Here is a 17,700-nt window from a genome sequence, read left to right as displayed (position 1 = left end):
CTCGTGAGGCTCTGCTAGCGTTGTATTATGCGTTCATTCATAGTCACATTAATTACGGCATTGTTTCATGGGGCAACACGTACGCTTGTCACTTATCATCAATTCAACATATCCAAAATCAGTCAATACGCATTATCACTTCTAGCTCCATGCAATCTAATGCCTCTTTGTTACTTCGAGCGTATAATATCTTGCCTATTATTGATTTGTTCCAGTTTAACATACTCGTCTTACTCCACAGGTCGCTTCATAATAACCTTACGTTTCCGTTCATTGCAACTGACCTTTTGCAGAATAAAAATATGACCAGATTTGCGGCTAACAACAATTTCTTATTACCCATGGTTCATACCAATTACGGCAAAAAAACATCTTCCTTCACTGCAATTTCTCTTTGGAATGAATTACCATCAACCATAAAATCCTGCACTTCTCTTGCAATTTTTAAAACTCACCTTAAGCATCATTTCCTGCGATAACTTAACTACGATCTGGCGGTGTACCTTTGACTTTTATCTCACATGTCATTTCTTGTATTTTACCCAAGCTTTTTTCCGACTTTCTTTTATAACGTGCTTTTCCTGTTTGATTGTAAATGACATGTCTAATGATGTATTTGATCTGTAGATGTTGTTTTATAATACGCTAATTTGCTGTCTGTTGATATCACCATCAATGTTGTTATTATTAACCGAGGGTCCCACTACAGTTCTTTGACTTTGGGACCCTCGTCTGTATATTCGTCATGTAATTACTTCTGTTTTGGAACCAATAAATCTGAATCTGAATCTGAATCTATTTTGAAGCAAAATGCGCTACTCATAATTAGACTCGTACACGTTAAACAAAAAGCGATTACAATCACTTCAATAAAACATACTACTGCTTACAGTCACCAATTTCAGCCCTACGAGAATAGCTGGGCAACTATTAAAAATTAATATATTACATTTAAATTACTTACCTGCCAGCTTTTATTAATGTTGCGTAAATACAGTAAACGTATAAAATGAGCTGGCTTGGCTCATTCAGTGCGTCGCTGCAGCCATTCACACATTGTGTAAACAATTGTATTTCAAAATCTCAATGACTCATCTTCCCTCTATTTCTTCTAACGATATCAGCAGCGACACCGAAAACTCTTTCGATGTGGGCGCTGGAAGGAATGGCGGTATTTAGCAGACGAACACCTCGTGCATGAGATCGTGATAGCACAATGCCGCACTGCTCGTGTCTGGATCCTTTATGAATCGTAACGCTTCATTGTTCATGGAGCTCGGAGAAGACGCTCCTGGTAGGCAAAAGCTAAAAAAAAGAAAATGTCCGTGGGTGATATGCTGGCCACAACTTCCGACGTGGCCATTGGTGTAAAATCACAGCAACGCCAGTTAAACTCGTCGGCCAATATCTGATGGAGCTCGTGCCACTCCCCTTCACTCGTTTGCTATTTAGACTTAAGCCGAACAATTACAAGGGACGCCAGCAAAAGTTCACGTTTCTCGAAAGTGTGCCTAAATCGGCAATGTAATTAAAAATATAATTGCATATATTTTAGCCCTGAAAATGATGTTTCTGGTACACTCGTAAAATAAGTGTATGCGATTCACGTGACAGACAGGAACATGTACGCGTAAGGACCCCGAACTTGTCTCTATAAGGGAAATTAGAGACAGCGCATAGGGAAGAATTGAGTAGCAACTTTTATGGATGGCGCTTCAAAGCGCTTCCAAGGGAGGTGCGCAGATTCGGGTTTGCGTATAAAGACATACGCATCCACGAGGCTGCCGCGTCGGACGACCACAGGCGTCCTACTGTTGCTCCCGCTGAATTAATATGCTGAAAGCTGCGTATCCTGTCACAGCTTGTCACGCCAATGAGTCAACTGACTACATGTAATTGGTTTATGAAAAATGTAATTGAATTACATACCGTCACCGAGTTAAAAAGGCAATAGCTAAAGTACAATATTACCAGGAAACGTAACTGATTACAAGTAATTAGATACATCTAATTTCTTACGCACAAGTCTTGTCAGCATATCGCCTTAGGCGGTCCTGTACGCTGATAAACAATGTACTCAGAAAGAAGCGGAAGAAAAGCTAAAGCTCGAAAACAAATAATTTTTTATTAGCTTGCCGACAGTAGTATGAAAGTGGGTTTAGTTTCTGTGTTAGTCGGCGCAATTTCTCCGTACTGCATGTGTTACTAATAAGCGCGCCGAAGGGCAGTTCTAAAAGTGACCACATTCTCCTTTCCCCCTCGATCTGACCGCGTTAGTGACGCTATAACGGCCGTACCCTGCGACGTCATTGCAAGGAAACCTCACGGCTCTGATTGTCTCGCATGTCTCGGAGGGGTTCGGATGCCAGTAATTACGTCATTACTGCGGAATGACTTGGAAAGGCGTTCAGCCCTAATGACGCGGTCGCATCAGTTTCTCGGATGTTTTTTAGCACTTTATTTGCTGCTTGTTACCGGTGGCCAGTCGTACATCGAAGCCTTTCACAGCGTTCACGAGGACGATGCTTCGTGTTATCTTTCGCTTTTTCTCTCTTTCCGGCAATTTTTGTTGTTTTTGCCACAGCCGGAGCTACGGGTACATTCAAAAGCAAAATTGCAAAGTCGACCAGATAGAGATGACCAAAAAGACAGACGCTTGGTCAACTCCTCTTCTTGTGTTTTGTCTTGTTTCAAGCGCCTGGTGGAGCTTGCCCTCTTAATTTTTTTTGATAATCAGCAAGTTTGCCAAGGCTGAGGACCAAAGAGATCTGAAAACCTGAGCATGGGCACTTCATTGGGTGTGACACCGCCTCTGCGGAAAGCTCCCTTCTCTCTCTTCCCCTTCTCCCTTCCCCCAGCGTAGGGTAGCCAACCAGACCCTTCACTAGTTAACATTCCTGCCTTCCTATATTCCTCTCTCTCTCTCTCTCTCAGAGCAGGGGCACGACGCTCCAGGTCAATTTAAATCTGCCTTACAATATATACACCGACCAGTTCGTTAAATTCAGCACATCTGCGTTCTTTGTGACGATATATGTAGTGCGAGGACAACTCCTGGAACACGCGTTTGAGCATTAGCTTCAACATGGATATCTTGTGGGCGATCAATGAAGGAAAACCGGCGACTGTTTGGACTGTCTTAGCGAGGAAGAGTGGATACATGTGTGCACTCGTTTCCATTTCTTTTCATTATTTCAAAGGAATTGGAAGTGATAATTTTCGACCATTCTTAGCTTGTTGTATCCGAAATACCTGTACTCGATTGATCACAGTGTCTCTAAGCATCGGAAGCATGCAAGTTACATTATACAGACAAGGCCATCCTCCCTTCCTCTTCAAAAAAACAAACAAAACAAACTAGAAGTTCTTTACATAAAACTGTCACTAAAAGGACTTGCGTTGGCAAGTTTATGTTGCTTTTGTACGTGGTGCAGCTGACGTACTCGTCCTTGCTCATCAATCGGCGCTTCCGGTGAACGTTGACTAGCGTGTACTAGTAAGGCGCAGATACTGTCCCCCTTGGCGAAGCCTCTGAGTTCACCACGAAGCGGCATTGTGATGCAAAAAAAAAGTTCTGAGTTTTTACGTGCCAAAAGCACGATTTGATTATGAGGCACGCTGTAGCGGGGTAATCCGGAAATTTCGACCACCTGGGGTTCATTAACGTGCAATTAAATATAAGCGCAAGGGCGTTTTCGAATATCGCCCCCATCGAAATGCGGCCGCCATGGCCGGGATTCGATCCCGTGACCTTGTACTTAGCTATTGTGGTGCAACCTTGCAGCATGTGGTCGGCAAATGATGGTTTTTACCTATACTTCGGCGCACACTTCTGGGTGATTTTGTCGCTTCTTTTTTTGTTATTAGGCAATGACAGACACATGTCTTGAGCCAAGATGACGCGTTCTACTGCGAACAACGTGTATAGGCTGCTATAGCAAGTTAAGTTTTGCGTGATTACACACCTTGGGGACACAAATAACAAGCCAGAGGCTTCAGTCTTCAGGCTCGATGGAGCAGTGCAAACAATATGTACAATGGACTTCACCAAGTAAAAAAAAAAATGGTACGCTGATTTTTCGCAGAACTAAATGAAATGTTGGACATCTTGAAGTTGTCTAGACAGCGGTGGGATCGAAAGCCTTCATCCCAGTAGACAAGTGTATTAGGCTAGCGTCATTGCCCTCTTAACAGGTTCTACGGGATCCATGCGTCCTTCTGTGGCATGTTTATGATGCGTAGTCAAGATTCACCACGACAATAGATTATATTCAAAATTGTTAAGTTGGAACTTTGGCATAGCTGGATTTCTAAAATACGTGCGCGACGCTCGTCCCTAAAATGATTGTCAAATATCAAGTACGTATTGTTTAACGCACGACAACCAATTTTGTATCGTCCAGAAGAAACGTGCAATTCAAAAAAATTCACGAACAGCAAGCACATCTACCAGTTCAACGAACTGATTACCGTCGTTTTCTGGGTAAGATACATTTCAGGAAAGCTAGCTTGATTATGAATAGTGTTTGTTGGAGGCGCGCGTTTACGTAATTCACTAACTGTGTGTGCAGGAGCGGCGTAGAACAAGAGAACAAACAATAATAAATTACGAGCCTGCACACTATATGCCACCACCTAGTTACGTCGGAAAAGCAAATCTAAGCTCTCCCCAATAATGTCATGCGCTTCAAGGTAGTTTTAACCACAATGCAGAAAATAAATGCAAAGAAGCTGCATTTCTTTTTTTTTTGTTACCACACACAGGCTTCGCGGCGGCAGTGCTAGATGGCGCCGAGTGTTATTAGGGAAGCGCAAAAGAGGAATTACGGAGCTGCACACGCCTCATACATAGCTTATTTCGACAGTGGCAATGCGTTGTTTCGCTACATTGATTCAATGCTAAACGCAGAGAAGCTTACAATCGGTTTCTAGGTGGACAGTAGATTAAGTCGTTTTCGGTGAGGAATTTCCTGCGGTTGAGTTTAAACGAGTAGATCTGACAGCGGGTAGCTTGTAGCCGAGGTAGTGCCCGTTTGCAGTTATAAGACCCTGTTATATGCCTACAAGATAATGTTATCAGTGGCGTTATACAGAAAGCATATAGAATTTGCGCCTTCGGTGTTATTGTTGCTACTAACATGGTACTCACTTGTCCTCCATCTGATCCTTTTCCGCACCTGAAAGAATAGGGGCAATGAGAGAAGTACATTTCATGAGCATGTTGATATTTTTTCTAAGAACTTCGGTAATAATAAAGCAGCCGTACAGTATCTAACTACCAGATTTTTAGGCATTAATTGAATCTGATTTTTCTATTGGTAACTAGAATGTCCTAATGTTGCGTAAACAGATCAAATTCATGCGTATTTTTCTGTGAGAGAAATGACGTGAAATAATGAAGAAATTCAGGTGAAAACAATTTAATATTGCAAAATGCCGTGCATATCCTATTACAGCCAGCGCGTACCTTGTCAACGACTGGCGTTTCATGCGAACACATGCCTTACTTAGTTGAAGTTAAGCCTATACTTTCTGCATACCTTTATGATATCAAGTTAGAGCAGAGTACTTAAAAGAGAAATATATTTACATTGAGCACTGCTATTTTTCTTGAAATCCATTCAACAAAAGAGAACAGGGCTTTAAGAATCCCATGGTGGTTAACGTCGTGATAACATGATATTTGAAAAGATCGATACCCTTTGCTATCGGCGCAAATAAAATTAAACGCATCATTATTAGAAACATTAGGTAACTGCGTACCTTTGCTTCTTCCATGTTTCTTACACCGTATGAAGATGATGACAACGACGGCGGCAATGACCAAGGCAATGACGATGCCAATGAGAACTCCTAAAAATGGCCGAATAACGATCATGCCTTGAACACCTGCTGTTGCAAAGACACCAAGAGGAGAAAACAAAAAATAGAGTTAGTGGTGCTGAAGGCGTTGGTGCGGCGTTACTTGAAGCCTCCAACGTTTAATTTTTTTTTCATTTAGGATCACACTGGAGGCCCGGAAGCACTACACAATGAAGGGGGGGTGGGTATCAAAAACATACAGAAAAGGGGTTGCGAAAGGAAAAAAAAATAAATATAAAACACGGAATGATTTCGCACATTGGTGATCAAGAACGCATTTGTGACAGGAGCAAAAATGTCGGCGCTAAACTGAGGCAATAAATTACTCCCCGATACACGGGACCAAGAGCTTACTTTTTGTTAAGAAGTTGCACGCTTTCACTAGCACATGCAGAGTACGGTGCGCGAGGACGACGTTACCACGAAACAAACCCATCACGTATGCATCGCAAAGAAAACCAGTAGCAACTGCCAGATGAAGCTAATCCAGCGCACATCCGCCTGTCTTCGTACTCCGCGACGCTTGGCCTCGTTTCTCCACCTCCACTTCGCTCAACGTTACCTACATATTCCTCTAGGTGGCAGTACTTTGCCGCGCACTGGACGCGCTCCTTCGTGCGCGCGATTTTCTTCCCCTCCAGGCGCCTTCCCCGTTCGCTCGCTTGACTGGCTCAGGCAAACGCCAATTTGAAGAGCTGGCCAGTTAAGCTTGCGCGCAAAAAAAAAAAGAACTTAATTTCACACTGAGGTATCTACAATATGTCTAAAATCTTACAGGTGGAAAAAATTTATCAGCTTTCACTCATTATTTTTTTCTATGTGGGGAAACTTCAGTTACGGATAGGCTGACAAACAAATAAACGAACCAACGGGGCTGCCACTATAGCATTTTTCCTGGGTCACATTTCAATCGAGAGACTCCGCGATTCCCCAAACACAGAAAGTTTGCATACCTGTGAACTTTTCCGCGGGTCTGAGCGTGTGGGCCATGAGGGCGTAGGGGTTGCTGCGACCCTTGCCGTTGGCGGCGTACACGAGCACCCGGAAGGTGGCGCCACCTGGCAGGCCTCGCGCCACGAACGCTGCTCCCGCACCAAGCGTGTTCGTGAGGTTGGCACGCAGAGTGCCCGAGTCGGCATCGTACAGCTCGGCGATAAAGACAGGTGGCGCCATGCCGCCGTCCCAGGGGCCCTCTATGCACTCGAGGGACATGCCGTCCTCGGTGGCGTTCACTTGCGAGCAGTTGATTACCGAGTCCGGAGGCCCTGTGCATACAAAGCAGCCAAACGCGTTCAGTGATCCTGACTGCAGAGACAGCACAGCAAGACAAAAAAAAAAAAATGACAGCCATAATTGTTGAAAGGCAGGGGCGATAGAGAACGTAAATACGTGCCTAATGAGCTGCTGAGAAAGCCTCCTAAGTGAGGACTGTACTACGCCACTACGCCACTGATACGGCTGGAGTAAATACTAGTTAGGAAAAGGCGCGCTATGTGTGCTTATTGGCTGGACTAACTAGGAGGTAGATGTGCAGAGGAAGAACCCAAAACAGCATCGCATGAACATTTTCAGAAGGTCATGCAAACGTCCAGACCGGCAACTAACATCAACCATTTGTATTGATGCGAATATGGGAGTATGCGACCGGGAACTGCAACTAGAACTATTTGTTGGATTTATTCTAGCACGGAATAAAGAAATTGCTTTTTGAACAAGTTTCACCACAATAAACCTTGTTGAACCGGTACTGTTTTGCCGCTGTACTTTGGTATAATGCAGTGAAGCTCATAAAAAAAAAGAGCGGCGTTGCTTACGCAGTGTTATGCTTGTTGGCAACAAAGTACATTATTCATATTTTTTTTTGGTCATGTTACTCGGCGGGAAGTATTAGGAGGATGAGGAGGGGTGCTGCTGGCCAGAAGCTACAAACTTTCATCCTCATTTTTCTTTAGAGCTCTTTGCTACAGCAGGCTTAATGTGCAGTGATGCTTAAACACTTTGGGACGAAGAAATATATAAGTTTAAAATCGGATACCGTTCAACATAGCTTTTCTTATAGTAGTAAAGACACCGTACAATGCTGGAGTGATTCTGTGCACTCTCTCCAATGCTCCAATCCAGGAATGTTAGTTTTCGTAGCACCTTGCAAGGAGGGTGATAGATCCAAGCTCCAGGACAGCCTACAGGAACATTTGTTTTAAATTATTTCAGCCACACAAATCTCCAGGTTCACTCCACACTACAATAGTACAATAGTAAACCGCAGTGTGGCGCTACCGCAGTATTTGTTCGGTTCACAGACCACGTTAGTTGAACGAAGTGCCCGTTGCTGTAAAACGGTAGTGGAATTATGAACAACATTTTGTAATATTCTAAATTACCACGCTTTCACAGCTTCGCTTTTCCTTTGCAGTCTAACTGCGGGTGGATTTTCGTGTGTATGTATGTGTGTGTCGTTTCGACAATGAACTGACACTTCACAACGGTTGACATCCGCTTTTAACAAGGTGCGTTTGTTAATTAAGACCACCGGAAGTGAGTTTGGCGGGATCCGAGTAAGCATGCGCCAGCAAGAATGCTCATTTTGCCGCACGTATTTTTCATTTCATCTGTGCTGCCTCTCTTGCAGCGGAAGGTTCTGGAGAATGCCTTAGCTCAGAGTGATAATCGCTCTTTAGTGCGATAAAACAAAATGCAAGTTATTGCTGATTACGAAATATCATTGACCAAGTTCAAGAAATGACCGAAACTTCTGCGCTCCCCCTCAACTTATCCTCATAAGCTCAACAAAAAATCGCATCACACCCGCAGAGTATGCGAGTTGATGTTGAATGTGTGCCACCGTTTTGAAAAATTTATTCACAGCTTTACGAGCAGTACACTCAGTAACCTTCTTCACCCTCTCGCAGTTACCAACCCTACTCCAAAAGTTTACGCATGGGCAATTTTCGAGCAAACAACAGGGATTCACTGCACTGCTCTCCACTGCATGGCCAGCCACGCGTGTAAGAAGGCGGAGTGAGCTTTCTGAAAACGATGCATTAGCGGCTACGAAAAAAAAAAAAAACCCAGACACCACGACCTCTGCGACAGCCGCGGATAATACGAGGTGACACTGAATAGGTGTCCGGGAGAAAAAATGGCTCGCGGAAAGCAAATCTCGGCGAAGGCATCGCAAAACAAGACACAGACTGCGTACGAACGACAACGGCATCGCGACGAGAACTTCGACGACCATACTCCCCGCAGATTGCGGCGCTAGGTGTGGCGGAAACGCGACGGTTTAGGAGAGGGAGGTGGGCTCGCTTAGTAAAACGCTAAACTTTTCATGACCTTGCTTTAAGCCTGGCGATGGAAGCGTCGCAGAGACAAAGGAGAGGAACGCCATACACGAAATGGGAGGTGCGCGCTTGGCGCGCACGAGACAAATCCTCGGCAGCCTTAAATAGGTGCCACTTCCAGCGTAGGCGCGGAGCTCGCTGTGCAATGCTGGCGCTACGCCTTCCTTTCGAGGTGTTGTTCGTCGCCCTGCGCTCCACAAAGCCGAGAAAACCTCGGCACCCAGCGCACTAACCCGGTGCGAAATTAATGCGCGTATGCACAGCGCCGGCGCTGCAAACGACGCCGCGATTATACGGAAGTATGGAGGCGGCCTCTCCTTCGTACAGCCCGTTCTTTGTGCGAGAACGTCACGCGTGCCCGCCTGTTTACCTACACCGAATAATGGAGATGTGGACTTCCCTGTAGGTGGAGTGATATAGACGCTTCAACAGTATGACGGGGCTACTCAGGCATAATGTTTAGGCGGAAGCGCCTTTGTAGAGACAGTATCAAAAGCAACGGGGATTTGAAAGATGCAGAAAGCTTCAGCCTTAACTTAATTAACCCTTTTGATGAAAGAGCGGTCTTCATACTGGGAGTGTGCTGTATGCACACACGCACGCAGATGCATTCTATATTACGAGGCGAGTAAATTAATAGAAATAAAAGACTGAGCCCGCACCTTATGAATAAAGCAGGAAATACAGAGCACATACAGAGCACATACAGAAAGCGAGAGAGAGAGAGAGAGAGCGAGAGCGAGAGAGAGAGAGAGAGAGAGAGAGAGAGAGAGAGAGAGAGAGAGAGAGAGAGAGAGAAGAAAAGCGGAAAAAGACAATTTAATCGAAACAGAAGAACAAGAAAAAAAGTTCACGACGGTCATTCTCTCGCTGCGCAGAAATGTCCGCGTTGCATTTTGCCTTTGTTAGCTTCAGTTATTGTCTCAACGAATGGTTTGGCCTCGACGACAACTCAGCGCACTCTTGTTCTTGCGCACCACTGGCCGGCTGGCTGCCAGACGGCTCCGCAACAGAGTAAGAGCAGACGAGTTTCCTTGCTCGCGTTTTCTCGTCCGACGCATTAATCGTTCGTACTGCAACAGTTGTGTTAACGCTCCATTACTCCGAATATAATGTCTCGGAACCAGACGAGTCACAAAGAACGCTGCACGGCAGGGCTTGAAAACTACTGCTACACGCAGTTTCTTGCTTCACCACGAAGGACTTCTGTGGCACCACGCAGAAAGAGAATGAAAAAAAAGCTCGTTTTCCAAAAAGAGAATTAAACGCTGCTTGCAGAGCCATCGTATATGCACCAGACGTGAACAAAGAACATCGGATAGAGTAAAATGGGAGCAGCGTCAGCTGTACAGCAAAAGAAAACAATGGAAAGTATAAATACGAAAGGGGGAAAACATGAATATACTTTGGTACAAAAGACGGGACATGTTCGTCGAATGAACAGGAAGGATTGCGAAACGCGAGTTCGCAACGCAGCGGCGGATGCTGAGCGCGCTGGAAGCCGGAGTATGGAAGAAGATGATGGCAAGTTGGGGGGGCGGAAGGGCGTGGAAGATGGCAAGTGAGGAGGTTAGCAAGAAACACGAATTTCTAATGGAGGGTCTCCGCCAGCGTTGCGACGTTCTCAGCTTTTACGAGGACGCGGATTCCAGAGTTTCAGATGTATTTACTACTGGCATTCCTTCTGCTTCATATAGAGGAAGAGGAGGGGAAGAAGGCTACGGGTGCGTTAACCTCAAGGAATGAAATAAATGAAAATATGCGAGCGCCCCCCCCCCCCCCCCCCCCCACACACACACAAAGTAACTGAGGTACGACGCCGGAACTCGAGTATCGATTCTGTCTTTCTTTCCACGCACCGAGCGCGCGAAGCCGCCCACCTCGTTTTTCATGCCCCCTCATTTCGGCGCTTTAGTTTCAAAAAGAGCAGCCCCCCCCACTCCTTTTCCGGAATACAGATTCGGGTTGGGAGGAACGGTGCTGTATAGGCCCAAACGTAATAGAAGATAAACGTCTGCGAATGCATTACATTTAATGTTTGCTCCGCTGTTTCATCGAGACCATAATTTGCCGTGGTATACGAACGTTCCTCTCCCGAAACACGCCTCCTTCGTCGACGAGATGACGGTGGCAGCCGACACGCGAATTTGTCTCTCTCTGCACCCTTATCGCGATACTTTTTTGGGTTATCATTCACCTCCCCTCACGCCCCCCCTCTCTCTCTATCTCTTTCTTATATATTTCTTTTTCAACGTGGAGACGTTTGTGCGCAGCGCATTGCAGACCAAAAAATTCACGTATCTATCGATTGTCCCATTCGACTCTCTTCTCATTCCACTTCATCGTGCGCCCAGCATTCCCGGCCGCATATGTTCGTTCTGGAAAGTTGCGTTGACCGGTAGTGTAGATGACGCATTCGGTGTTCTTGCGCGCCTTGCGTGTTTGCTTTGCGCGCAACACGACTCGCTGCGTCTTTCGCGCTCGTCACTTGAAGTATAGAAGGCAGAACTTTTGCAACATTCAATCAAGCGCCTGCCTCTCGCCATCCATCACTCATTTGTAACACGTAACTGGGAACTTGCTGACGTGTTAGGAACTATCACTATTGAGAAGAAAAGAAAATATTGCATTCGCGCGATAAGAAAAAAAAAGAAGAAAAGCCAGATCAATTGACGTTAAGACGACAATATCAATAGAAGAACCGACGTGCCCCTCCTCCCCCTTTACTCTCACCCCCCCTCCCTGTCACTCTCTTTCTTCTGAGTGAACTTGCAGGGCGAAGAAAACAACAGCAGCATGAGTCACGCACCTTTTCGTTTCGCGGAAAAGTGTGTGCGTGCGCGCGTGGAGACGCGCGCGCGCATTTGAGAGCATTTAGCGGAGCCGTTCCACGCTCTGTTGAGCGCGCAATGTGTTCAAATCATAGCCGTCGACAGCGGCGCCCTGCCAGCGACTCCTTCATTCTCTGAGCGCTGTGGCCTGCACACGTTTCTGCGGCACCCTTGCCTGCTTCCTCCTGCCGACATCGCGAGCGGCAAAAAGCTTTCTTCCACGCCGTCTCCACCGCCTGGCCATCTTGTTTGCGGGACCCGATCCTATACTCCGCACGAGCGCGGTCTAGCAGCCCGAAAGAGAAACCCAACGCAAATTTAATTTGGGACGGAATCCTTTCGTATTGTCAGAGCGCCGGCCCTACGCCGCACGCGTTATTCAGGTGAGGGGCTGCCTGCGCCTGAAAAAATCCGCAGCGCGGCATACGGTGGATGTGAGACGAGCGTAAGACGAGCGAGAACACGTGAGCACACAATGTAAAAAAAAAGAACGAAAACTACAACGCAGGGTATAATGTCTCCCCCGAAACCCGCCAACGTATGCGATGGCATAGGAATGTAAAACAACTTCGCCGGGCCCCCCGCGACGTAGCGCGGCCACTGTCCCCATCTATTCTATTCCTTTGTTTGCAGCGCTGCTTTTGTTTGCGCCACCCGGATGACACAGCGAGAGAACGTTCAAACAAGCAATCTGGGAGCGAGAACTGGCAAAAGAAAGGAAAGAAAGAAGGAAAAAGGCGGGCAAAGCTGCAAGAAAGTAAAAAGAAGAACGTTGCGAACAGAATAGAAATGAAAGACGGAGTCGAGAAATAATAGTAAAAACAAAACAGAAACAAGAAATGTCACAGAATGTAGGGGGGAAAAAGAAAAAAGGAACAGTACAAGAAATTACGTATAAAGCGATTCTTCGAAATAACCAGGAAATGAACGCTGGTGTGTGCAGTGGAGATGGAGAAAGCGAGTGGCTGCGACACAACCCTGTGAATAGAAAGAAAGAAAGAAAGAAAGAAAGGAAGAAAGAAAGAAAGAAAGGAAGAAAGAAAGAAAGAAAGAAAGAAAGAAATGTTGATATGCGTACGCACACACATATAATAAGCGGGAAACTGTTACGGCTTGACGTTGTCAGCGCACATACATATATGTATTCCGTGCGCCGAAGGAGCACTGCGAGCTAAAATATGCGCGAGATTCTGGCCGCCGTAAAAACCAGCAGCGTGGAATATTTATAGAGGCCAAAACACTCAGCGGCGAAACATGAAGCTGTAAACCGCTGCGGGGTAGGCGGGATGGAAGCGACCACGTGTGATGCTGGCAAGGGGCTCATGTGTGTGTGTGTGTGTGCGTGCTTTTGTGAGTGCGCTTGCCTGTATGCTGTTCTACGGCTTGCTTTTGTTTACACGTGGGTGCCGAGCGCATCGCAGCTGCGCATTTTTATATTGGAACACACTGGGAGTGCGTTCTTGCTTGGGTATTGACGTGAGTGTGCGGGTCAGTGTTTGTGTGCGACGTCAGTGAGTGAGAGGGAGAGTGGTCGTGCGCATGTTGACAATGCGTGAGTTTTTGCTCATGCCTCGTGCACTACTGCCCGCGGGCGTGCATTTGTTTTGGCTTCGCGCATGGCCCGAAGAGTATGCAAAAAAAAGAAGAAATCTGGAAACTAACGGCAACAGCTCCTCGCAGTAGGCTCGCTCCAGGCGCGATAGATAGTGCTACTAGCCTTCTCTGTTTACGTGGTAGTGTTGCATAAACAATGTGATGGTGTAATCAATGTGATTAGCAATCAGTGTTGATTGCGTTATGAAGGCCCGATTCAACACTATTTATGAACACCAGCACCCACAGTTGTTTGATGTTAAACAGGTATAATGCGACGGCTGTAGCCGTAATATCTTTTTAATTTCTTCGGTGAATTTTACTTGCCCACGTAACCTTTAAACTTGGGGAAAAAGAATCAAGGCCCGTATTTATGAGGGTTGCAATGTGGGCTTGTTGGTAATGCATCTTCAAGGGGAGTATGGTAGCGCGATTCAAAGACGGGACAAGAGAAGACACAAAGGGACACACACAGCGCTAACTTCCAACACTGTTTATTGTCGAAAACCAGGTCGTACTTATACACTCAAAGAACATGAGTCACATGCACATGAACAGATTAACAATCATAGCGATACATATTGTGATAAGTTAGGCCATGCGCAGAAATTTCAGTTCTTTTTCAGAGAGAGCCAATGATGGTTTGCTGATACATGTATCCCCTAGGGCATCAATCTGTTCGGCTTCTATTATAAGTCTAGTGAGTTCGCACTTGTTTCTACCGGTAATGGTTGTTGATTCGAAGAGAGGGGAGCACTTATGTTGCTTACAATGAAGGGAGAGAAAGCCATCTGATACAAGTTTGTCGACTTTATTTTTTGTGTTTGTTTTGTGTTGTTTGTCGACTTTTATTTATGATTCTTTTTTTTTGTAAGCGTCGATTAGGATTGGCCATCGTTGGGGCGGTAGTTTCGTTGTCAAGGAAAGTGCTATCACCCCTGGTGGTTGTCCGAGTAAGGGCTAATTTGGAAGCACTCAGACGTAAACAATGTTTTGCGAATAAAGACCCAGAATATCAATATCGGCACAACTAGAATAATATAACCACATGACTGCTTCTCTCAATTATACAAAAATATGAACAAAAATCAAGGCTATCGTAAAATGAGAGTATAGCCTGCGTATAGCTGTACTAATAAGGCGGCATCGTTGCTATATTTTAGTGTGAGCTTGCACAGATGTAGATGTCACCACATTTTTCTGTATTGGCGTTGCAGTATTTCAGTGGGCTTCGAATCGTTTCACTGGGACTACAAGCGGGAGTTCAAGCGTGAAGCAAGCAAGCAAGCAAGCAAGCAAGCAAGAGCAAGCAAGCAACGATTGGGTTGGCAATCGTCTGGTGGGTGCGGAGCACATGTAACATGCTACGTTTTCTTCGCTAAGAGACAGTAGTTGGAGGTGCCCTGCCTGATTCATTTGGAGAAAGCCGCATTCAATAGAAACTGCACCTTGATTCTGTGGCCATCACAAAACGAGCGCCGACGGTAGCATCTTAATAAACCTAAAGCTTTGTATAGGTGATTGCATGACGCCGAAAATTATATTAAAGAACTATAATTGCTCCATTGAATTCAACAAGGGCAACGACTTCTTTCGGTTGTGTTCCGAAAGCTATAGTGTTCAAGCAAGTTCAATTGTCAACTCGTTTATCTGTTGACTCACTTGAACAGGCAACATTCATCGTCGTAAAAATGTAACAAAAATTACCTTATCTCATTTTACTAAAGTGAAGATGAGCGATTACTTGAACACAATATAGAAAAAATTTGGAAGCCACTTAAGCTTCGCCTTTAAAAATGGAAAGCGATAGCATTTAAATATCCCTGACTGCTACTCACGCTTCCCGGCAACTTCAGCTTACGCAACCGTAATGTTTACCGGGAAACGATGACGACGAACGCTATGCACGGTGAACTCTCTGGTAGAAACGCGGCCTCTGGTGGGGGTCGATCGCGGAGGTAGTGCAGAGTCGCGCCAATATATGTGCATCATTTCCAGGTTTCTGTTATAGTTTCGAATTTTAATATTGAAGTCTGAGAAGATTTAGCATAAACCATATAACATAACATAACATAACATAACATAACATAACATAACATAACATAACATAACATAAAAGACATGCGCTGTCGGTGTTTTGTTTCATAACATTCGTTTGTGAGCAGTATTTTTTTCAAAATTTCGTACAATAAGTTTGTCAAGAATGTAAGGCAACTTTGGTGCATATACCACATGTCCCATATCAAGGCGGGGCATATGCACATACCTAAATACATACGGAAATTTTCGCTCACAGACGATTCCGCCGACGCCTACACCGGATTTTCCGCGACACGGGGCACATAACGCTATCGCGTTGAAAGGTGGTTAGCGTTCTTTTGCACTCAGTGTGTAGTTAGTGGAACTAAATTCCGCTGCTTTATGTTCCTGCAGACCGCTATCGCCTTTCATTCTCACCCGGAAGTTTCTCCCAGAGGCCTTTGAGTATATGTTCTTTTCTGTTTTTTTTTTGTTGGTTTCGCTGCACGAAAAAGGCTGACGTGAAAGCTTCTTTGTACACAGCTGTCGGAGCTACGTGCCGGATGTTTATCACAAAACGCAACCTGGTTCAGGAAATTCGTCAGCGATGTTTGCCAATGTATCATGGTATTTATAGGACTTCTCTAATGGCTGTACAGTGCCCTGCGTGTCTCTGAAAGCCGATGGCGCTTCTAACTCGGTGAATGTCGTCAGATATCAGATTCGGTGCTCGCGCATACGTCCTGCACTATTTCTAGGCACGCGAACAAGCCACATGTCTTTCTACCTCAGGCATATTCTATAGAAAGACGATCTGGCTAGTTACTGCAAAATGGACCGCATTAGCTTCACAAGCTGCACTGCTTTTTACATAGGTCAGCACTTTTCTTCTCTCCGATAAGGAAGTACCTAAAGCCATCACTGCATTATGCTCGTGAGAGACAGAAAAAACACAAAAAGCAACGAAAGTCTCTTATTAATATATATATATAGCGCAGACACCCCGTGCCTTCATGAAACTTATTGCTTTCTTTTTTCTGCGGTGCGGTGTTGTGGCGACTTGTCGGCAAATGTAGGCTGACGCTTTCGATGTTGCAGTACACCACCTTAGCGCATTTCTCCACTTTTCTTGCATGAAAAGACATATACGTCACAGTATAGTGACTTCAGACAAGATGACACTTGAAATTAATTTCTAGTGCTTTAGATGCCGAAACTACAATATGATTCTGAGGCATGTCGCAGCGGTGCACTCCGGATTTGATTTCTGACAATCTTAGGGGTCCTTACCGTGTACCGTAACCTACGTATACGAGCGTTTTTTGCATTTCGCCCCCATTCGAAGTTGTGGCCGGCGCGTCCGGGGTCGAACACGCGATCTCTAACTCAACGGCGCAACTCCAGATTCGCTAAGCTGGCGCTGCGGGTATAAAATGGCACTTATCAGTGCAAACACTACAATTTCTTGTCGCAGGTAAACAGCCAGGTGAATGCGCGTTTCAGATGCGCAATAATGCCAACAATAGGAATTGAGACGAGCGGTTTCGGGAAGCAATGCTAACGTTGAACATAACTTAACATCGCAGCTGAAAACAGTGTCACCAATAACACGAGGCAGTGACGGCGACGGCTAGTGCAGTATCGTATACATAGCCTCCCAGCGCTCTGCGCAGCACCACTTGCAGCAAGCATTCGCAGTGCCGAAGAAGCTATCTCCGCTTCACAGTTCGTCTGAAGTCGGGCCTTGTATACCTAGCCCGCCTGCCGGCTACCACGGTATACTTGAATGGCTGGCGCGACGGGCCCGACTGGATAGGTGTTCCGCGCACTTGTGGGCGAAACAGGCCAGGCAAAATCTTGTTTAGAGCTAGTTCGTTCATGCCACAGGGTAACAGGCGGCGCAATATGGCGACGACGGAACAGAGAGTAACAGAACATCCGCCAGTTTAGATGGTGTACGTTCTGTTACTTTTTGTTCGTGTGCCAGCCGTTTTGCGCTATACCTGCTACCTTTCGACAATACAGCAAACCGATCTTCTTTTTTTTTTAAGGCC

The 17,700-nt window shown here is 45.6% G+C and overlaps 1 protein-coding gene across 7 annotated transcripts in view; it reads right to left on the bottom strand.

Moving 5' to 3' along the window:
• The window catches only part of LOC135904583 (neural cell adhesion molecule 1-like), a 695,421-nt gene that overhangs the window by 12,414 nt on the left and 665,307 nt on the right, over positions 1–17,700 (bottom strand). For all 7 annotated transcript variants that reach the window (XM_065435438.2, XM_065435437.1, XM_070537287.1 and 4 more), the window contains 3 exons: positions 6,816–7,127; positions 5,764–5,889; positions 5,150–5,177 (listed from right to left, as the gene is read on the bottom strand). In XM_065435438.2, the coding sequence (XP_065291510.1) occupies positions 5,150–5,177; positions 5,764–5,889; positions 6,816–7,127 (466 nt within the window). The remainder of the gene's footprint in view (positions 1–5,149; positions 5,178–5,763; positions 5,890–6,815; positions 7,128–17,700) is intronic.

Source organism: Dermacentor albipictus, chromosome 4 (genome assembly GCF_038994185.2).
Source record: "Dermacentor albipictus isolate Rhodes 1998 colony chromosome 4, USDA_Dalb.pri_finalv2, whole genome shotgun sequence".
Lineage (NCBI taxonomy): Eukaryota > Metazoa > Arthropoda > Arachnida > Ixodida > Ixodidae > Dermacentor > Dermacentor albipictus.
The sequence above is the reverse complement of the archived record's forward strand: the minus strand, read 5'-3'. Positions and strand labels throughout refer to the sequence as shown.